A 7,802-nucleotide genomic window follows, 5' to 3' on the forward strand; every position below is an offset into this window, starting at 1 on the left:
AATCTCTGCTTCTATTCTTGTACTCTTCAGTTCTTATTCTTACAAAGCAACCAAAATGATCTTTGGAAAACATTCGATCTTTTCACACTCCTGCTTTTAAAACTTCCAGTAGGTTCCCAGTCATGTTAGAATAAAACCCTAAGTCCTTACCACGCCAACAAGGACTTAAATGTGTGTTGTTTTAAGCTGTTAAGTTTGTGATTTGTCTCTTGATTAATTCAGATAACTGATAAATTACCTAGCCAGATCACTGATACCCTATTATATTCACTGGCACCCCTTATTCTTCAGAGGAGGGAATTATTCAGGGTGTGTACACCAAGTACAGGAATACTGAGAGCCATCTTAGATTTGAGTCCACCCTGGCTGGATGCAGTGACGCACGCCTGTAATTTCAGCACTTTGGAGGGCCAAGGCAGGCGGACCCCTTGAGCCTAGAAGTTTAAGACCAGCCTGGGCACCATGGTGAAATCTCGTCTCTACAAAAAATAAAAAATTAGCCGGGCATGGTAGTGCATGCCTGTAGTCCCAGCTACTCAGGAGGCTGAAGTGGGAGGATCACTTGAGCCTGGGAGGTAGGTGGAACCTGCAGTGAGCCGAGATCGGGCCACTATACACCTGCCTAGGTGATACAGACCCTGTCTCAATAAAAAGAGTTTGCCCTGTGGCCCTCAAGGATTCACATAGGGTCCACTTTCGTTAACCTTTGATACCTAGACATTTTTGGAAGTGCTTCTTTCTTATTCGTTTATTTTTTCATTTGTTAGCATTGTTACTGACCCTCCAATTTTAACAACATTTTCTTGTTTCTATTGGATAGTTACTAAATAAGAAAAGCAACCCTCAGAATTAAACCCAGTGCTGACAAAGTCCATAGTAGAACATACATGGTATGTGTTTGCTTGAGTTTTTAAGTATTACTTGAATCATATAAAATTACCGTTTCTTTTTTAAGGTTAAAATATACTTGAATATCTGTAAATCTGGAATTTCATGTAATTCAACCTATTAAGTATAGGTAAGAGTAGAGCAAGGAGGAATGCCATTTTCTTTTTCTTTCTCTTTTTTTCTTGGTGGTTGGGGATTGGCAATGATATTAACAGAATTCAAATAGTGTCATGTATAAGTAAAACTTCCTTCCTCATATCCACTGTAGTGCTCCTTTTAGTTGAGCAGACCAGCTTTTATTTAGTTCTCAATATCTGTAGATTTGGGGAAATAAATGACCTGAAGGAAGAACTAGGATGATACAAAATATTAATGAAGGGAAAAAGACTTGACTTATCTATTCTGCTGCTTGAGGAGCATAAAGTATATAAATTACCCACATAAGAAAAGCTTTGGGATCTTTCAAAACTACCCAGAATTGAACTTTGTTATTTCTGTGTATGAGTTGCAGCTGCTGAAATGTTTTTAGATGACCTCACTAAATAAACTTTTTCTTGGGATTTAGAAAATAAGGGATGTCACACATATAAACCATGTGCCTTTTACTTTTATAGGAATCATTTGTTGCTGAAAAATTAATTTACTTGATAGGAATCCTGGAGTTTCCTGTTATTCTTTTAGTAACTGATTAATTACTATACTTTTTAAAGCAGTATGTTTTCATTCGTATTATATAAAATATATAGAATAAAAACAGTGGTTTGTGTGTGTGTTATATTTAACAATATATCTATTCAGTCAATGCCTGTTTGTGTAGAATCCAGTCACAAGTCTATATCTGAGTATTTATAGAAAGTTTGGCCAGGTGTGGTGGCTCATACCTATAATCCTGGCACTTTGGGAAGCGGAGGTAGGAGGATCACTTGAGTTTCAGAGTTTGAGACCAGCCTGGGCAACACAGTGAGAACTTGTCTCTACTAAAAAAAAAAAAAAAAAAAAAAGAGAGAGAAGAAGAAGAAAAATTAATGGGCATGGTGGCATGTACGTGTAGTCCCAGCTACTGTGGAGGCTGAGGTGGATGGATCACTTAAGCCTGGGAGATGGAGGCTGCAATGAGCTGTGATCACACCAATGCACCCCAGCCTGGGCAACACAGTGAGACCCGATTTCATAAAAAAAAAAAAATGAAAAAGCAAGTTTATATTTGATGATGATCATGAGATACCCCTAGAGCCATGTCCACACTCTGGCTGCCTGTGTTTTTAATATACCAATATATGGTTTATTTGGCTTGTAGTGTGTATGGGAAGTCAGGACAATTTCATGCAGAAAGGCTTATTTTTGGTTACTCTTGAAAATTTTGAAGAAGTAGCACTGCTTATCTGGAATTCCTGCATGCCAGTACTTGACTACAGGAGAGTATCTCAGTATCTGCTGCCCTCTGGAGAGTGGCCATTCTCTTATCGTTTTCCATAGTCCCTAATCTCTGTTGTTTACATCTGGCCAGTTTTTTCCCATTTTGTTTCCTCCAGGGGGTATTTCTCTTGCTCTGGAGTCATGTAAGAATGATCATGTTAAGGAAACTTTGTTTTCCATATTTTATTTATTATTTGAAAATTGTGGTTTATGTATGATAGCTCTTAATTGGCCAGAATATAATCAAATCCAATAAGTTAGTGCTAGATAAATAAACTTTATACCTAATGACTAATCCTAATTTGCATGATCTTTATGGTCTACCTTAAATTTTTAAAAAACTCTGTCAAGTTAATATTGGTCACCAACCACCAAATATCATTAATTTTATAGGAGATTATTTTTTGGTGGAAATCTTGAATGAAAATTCACTAGCTACCTGAAGTTTCCACTGAGTCAAAATTTTAGAGCTTTTCTTTCTTGCAGCAGTATTTCTTTTTAAATTTTCTTTCTTCTATGCAGAGTAACAGTATAATACCAATGTAAGTGATATTTTATCACAGGTGTTAGTAGTTTGCTTGTTTTTGTCTTTAATCTTGTTTTTGAGGTAGGTGGTGTGGAAGAGGATTAAAATACACATTCATACAAGTACATAAAACTTAAAGGTAGAGTTTAACAAATAATTTTAAAGCAAAAAAAAAATTTTAAACCAGCTTTAAAAAAATTACATGCCCTTTCTGTCATAATTTCCTCTCTCCCCAGAAATAATACTATCTGCCTTTTAAAAGTCATTTTCCTGCTTCTCTTTATAGTGTTGCTAAACACGTGTACATCTATTGACTAATACGGTCAAGTTTTGCCGGTTTTGGATATTTGGATAAATGGAATCATACTTTATATATTCTTCTTAATCTTTTACTCAGTACCATTTATGAGGGTCATGTAAATTGTGTTATGGTAGTTTTTTATTCTGTTTCTGTATAGGAAAATTTTCAGTGCATGAAAATTTCATTATTGATCAATTCTGTTAATGAACAGTTGGGTTGTTTCCAATTTTTGGTTATTAAAACAATACAACTATGAACATTTTTGTTCATGTACCCTGGTGCACATTTTCATTGTTTTCAACCAGATGTATACCTAGGAGTGGAATGGCTGGGTCATAGGGCATGACTGTTTCCAAGCTTACCAGCTACTGCCAAATTGCTTCCCAAAGTGGTTGTACCAGTTTACATTTCTACCAGCAAGAGAATGAGAATTTTGGAAGCCCCACATTGTTACCAATGCAAAAATATAATATCTATAAGAAACAAAAATGTTTCTCGGGCATATTTTCTTTTAAATGCAATAAGCAGTACACACAAACATATATTGCACTACAAGAAATGGTTGATGTATTTTGCTTAGGATTAATATTATAGAAAAGACAACAGTCTGTTTAGCTTTGGAGGTAGTTAAGTAGTTGCTGTTTTCAGCTGTTCTACACCTCTGCTCCCTCCCAGCCTTCATAATTGAGAAGGTAGCAATATCTTCCAAATAATGGGAAAACGTACTTGTTTTCTTTGTATGAGAACTTGTTGCTACTCCCTGTAAAGAAGATGGATTTCAACAGTATGACCTGAAATTGAACAGTTTACCAAGAGAGAAGAACCCTTAGCTAGATAATAGAGGATTCGGTAATCATTAATTTAGGAATATTTTGCAAGAGGTATTTAAATTTTAGTGTAAATTTGATTTTTATCTATGACAATTTTATTAGCCTTTGTGCCATTTCTTTGGGATAGGATTGTGCTATTTCTGTTCTGTATAATTTCTAGTTAAAGATGGTATACCTTTTTCCCTGGCAGAGACATTAAGCCCTGTAACAAATACACTAAAAGCGAATATGGAATGCCTAATGCAGTGTGACATATGTAATAGAGGATCTTATTTGAATTGAATAGAGCACAGTGAAGCTGAGAGATTTTTATTATATGTAACAGCCTGTTTCTAGGAAGAATTTCTTAGAAATTCTAGTTCTTCTATTATTTTGATACAGACTTATTTTCTTTGGCCTGCTTTTATTAGTAGACATCCCCAAATTTAGGAGGAAGTGCCTTTTTAGAATATCTGATACCAAAGGATTACCAGTTTGGCAGAACTATTTAGAGTTGCAAAGGATGCATACCATAGGGATATACCCCTGAAAGTTGTTTTTCATTGGTGTTTCCTTTAAGGAAGCTTTTTATGTAGAAAGAACAGCACTTTTGGCTTTGGCACAATGCTTTTTCTCTTTCTCTCAAACATTTGTGTTTTATGGGGCAATATAATAGTTTTCTGACAAACCAGTGGATACTAATTTTATGGTAATAATTTAAATTGTTCTTTCAGTATTCTTCAGTATATGTCAGTACCTCTTTACAGTTCTGTAAGAAACATAGCTTACAGTCTTTACAACTCTGCAGATGTATTTTTCCTTTATTATTCCTAATTATTTCATATATTTCTATTGATACTAGTGTACAGGTTTATATTTTTTATGTATTTAGTTCAGTTATGTTACTTCATTTTCCCATTGGTTGCTATTTCTACCTGTTTTTGCCATCATGTGAAATGCACTGGATATATCTTTAAGTTCCTAATTTTTGAGGTGAGATTTTCTTTAGGGTATGTACTCTAAAGTGAAATAATTTTGGGGTGATGGTTTTGAAGCACTTGGTGACACATTGCTCTGTAATCCTGGGAAGATAGTAAAGTAACCCATTCACAGTATTTTATCTGTGTCCTGTTTCCTTAGATCCCTGCCAATAATGGGGCAAAGATTTTATTTTAACTTGCTTTTGTTAGTTTAATTGATAAACATACAATGTATTTTAATATTTTTTATCAATAGTATTTTAAAAATTTACTATGATTTAATTGTCATGGGCAAATTTGGTATTTAATTTTTATCAGAATAAATCATAAAACTGGTCTAAGATAGATTTTATATAGTTAACTTCTTTGCTCTCTTTTTATTTTCACTTTATTTCACTGTACAGAATTTTTCCCGTGTTAAAAATGTGTATTCATATTGAGGTTTTACTTTAGCAAAATATCAAAATAATTAATTCTAAAACATGGGAAATAATATAAATTCATAAGCTTTGTTGTAAGAAATTTTCTTATAAGAGCTCTTCATTTCTGATTATTAATTTTCTAAAGTAGATGTTTAAATAGCAATCCAACTTTTCTCCTTTGAAAAATTTCCTTGGTGAGATTTATATATGCTGTTACATTTCATGGTAAACTTTATGCCCTTATAAATGTAATAGTCACTCAAAATTGGAAACAAAATTTTCCCAAGAAAATCATAATCAAAGTTATTTAAAAAACAAGGATGAAAGTAGATACAATTATTTTAAGTGTTAATCTTTGGTCATATGGTAGCATCATTTATGTGTCTTTTAACTCGTAAGCTTTTGGTTCTAGTTAGTTCTGTGTGAGTCCATTTGATTTCAGTATTGGGATCAGGTAGCTGATCCTGAAGATGTTTATATCTGTTTAGAGAGTTATAAGTGACTTGAAGGTTAGAGTACCAGGGACTAGATTTTCTTCAGACCTTTTGACTGAGTGAATTCCAGGCCATTTTCCTTTTTCCCTGAGCAGAGTTTTTAACTTTATGATAAAATTCAGAAGACCTATGAACTGAAAATAGAGAATATGTCTAATGATGAATTTTAGCATTTCTTTGCATTACGAATATAGACAACAATTGCCATTAGTTATTATTTTTAACGCACCACTGAAGAACATATATTACTATGTCAGGAATTTGTTTTAATATTTTTATACCTGTATTTCAATATAGATCATTTGTTGTCATAATCCTATGTATTTTATGTATTTAATAACACGATTCTGAGAAGTCTGTATTTTATGCTAGATTGGCAAAGGGTTTGTGTTCCTCTCAAATTTAAGAACTATTGCTTAAGGAGAATGACTTCTTTCATTTTAGCAGAGGACAGAACTGCCCATAATTCATGAAAGTTTGCAAAACCATCAGTGTTAAGTCTGCATTAGTCTATGAGAGGGAAGAGCTGGCTAGGATTGATTGGTAGACACTTCCACTAGGGGTCTGAGTAAAGTGGTTTCATATCCGTAATGGGCTGATGAGCAATTTATTGCCTGCAAAAAACGGAGAAAATGAAATTTTTGGTTACGTAAAAACATGCTGATTATTTTTCAGTTGTATAAATTTGTGATTATTGTATTATATTAGAAAATATAAATGAGAAAATAAATACCTGTAATGCTTTCTGTTAAGATTTTGGTATATCTCTTTACAGATCTTTAAAAATATTACATATACATGTTTTTAGATGTATGTGTGTGTATTATATGCATACGTAAACAAATAATGTTTATAGAAATATTCCTACACATGTGTATGTATATGTATATTTAGATGTCCTTTTTAAAAATTTTTTTGTATTTAAAGAGATAGGGTTTTCCTCTGTCACCCAGGTTGTAGTACAGTGGTGTGATCATAGCTCACTGTAAGCCTTGAACTCCTGGGCCCAAGCAGTCCTTTTGCCTCAGCTTCCCAAGTAGCTATGTCTACAGATGGATGCCACCATGCCTAGCTAATGAAAAAAAATTTTTTTTTTTAAAAATACAGTTGAAGTCTTGCTATGTTGCACAGGCTGGTCTGAAACTTCTGTTCTTAAGCAGTCTTCCTGTGTTGGCCTCCCAAAGTGCTGGGATTACAGGCATAAGCCACAGCATCTGGCCAGATATATGTTTTTAAAGACAAAAATGAGATTATGTCGTATAAGTAACTTGCCATTTTTGGAGTTTAGATTTATTGAGATGTAATTTAGTAAAATTCACCCTTTTTAGTGTATACGTCCATAAGTCTTGACAAGCAGAGACATTCAATTCTCACTATAAGCATGATACAGAACAGTTCTGTCACCCTCAAAAATCTCCTTGTTCCTCTTCTGTAGTCATCTCCTTCCTCTTTCAACCATTTATTTCTTTTCTGTTCCTTTTACAAAATGGTATCATACAGTTTGTAGTTTGAAGTATTGTTTCTTTCCTGTAGCATGTGTTTTCCTTTATGATTTTTGGTTTTGAGATCATGCTTCAAGAATCTTTTATCAAATTGATGAGAATATTCATGTATATATTTTTAAAGAATTCTGTTTTTTTCAATTTAAAAAATTTTAAGTGTTTGTTCAGTCTGGTGCTTATTTTAGTGTAAGTTGTGAGGTAGGAAATCCAATTAAAAATCAGATAGTTCAGCTGTATTTATTAAGATTGATTTACTAATATAATGTTCTTACTAAATATTGATTTCCTCACAGGTAACACAAGTGGCAAGACAGCCGGGAACCCCTACCCCATCCCCTTATTCAGCACATGAAATAAACAAGGGGCATCCAAATCTTGCGGCAACGCCCCCAGGACATGCATCGTCCCCTGGACTCTCTCAAGTAAGATAAACCTTTTTTAAAAAAATAAGAAATGTCCCTGTA

At 33.7% G+C, this 7,802-nt stretch overlaps 1 protein-coding gene across 44 annotated transcripts in view; it reads left to right on the forward strand.

Annotated features, from left to right (window-relative positions):
• EIF4G3 (eukaryotic translation initiation factor 4 gamma 3) overlaps window positions 1–7,802 on the forward strand; it is a 368,231-nt gene that overhangs the window by 117,947 nt on the left and 242,482 nt on the right. For all 44 annotated transcript variants that reach the window (XM_063594267.1, XM_008967038.4, XM_034957340.3 and 41 more), the window contains one exon: window positions 7,632–7,760. Coding sequence is in view for 37 of the 44 variants with exons in the window: in XM_008967038.4 (XP_008965286.4) it covers window positions 7,632–7,760 (129 nt within the window). In the remaining 7 variants the exon portion in view is untranslated. Of the gene's footprint in view, window positions 1–7,631; window positions 7,761–7,802 lie in introns of those variants that run through there.

This window comes from Pan paniscus, chromosome 1, assembly GCF_029289425.2.
Source record: "Pan paniscus chromosome 1, NHGRI_mPanPan1-v2.0_pri, whole genome shotgun sequence".
NCBI classification, from domain to species: Eukaryota; Metazoa; Chordata; class Mammalia; order Primates; family Hominidae; genus Pan; species Pan paniscus.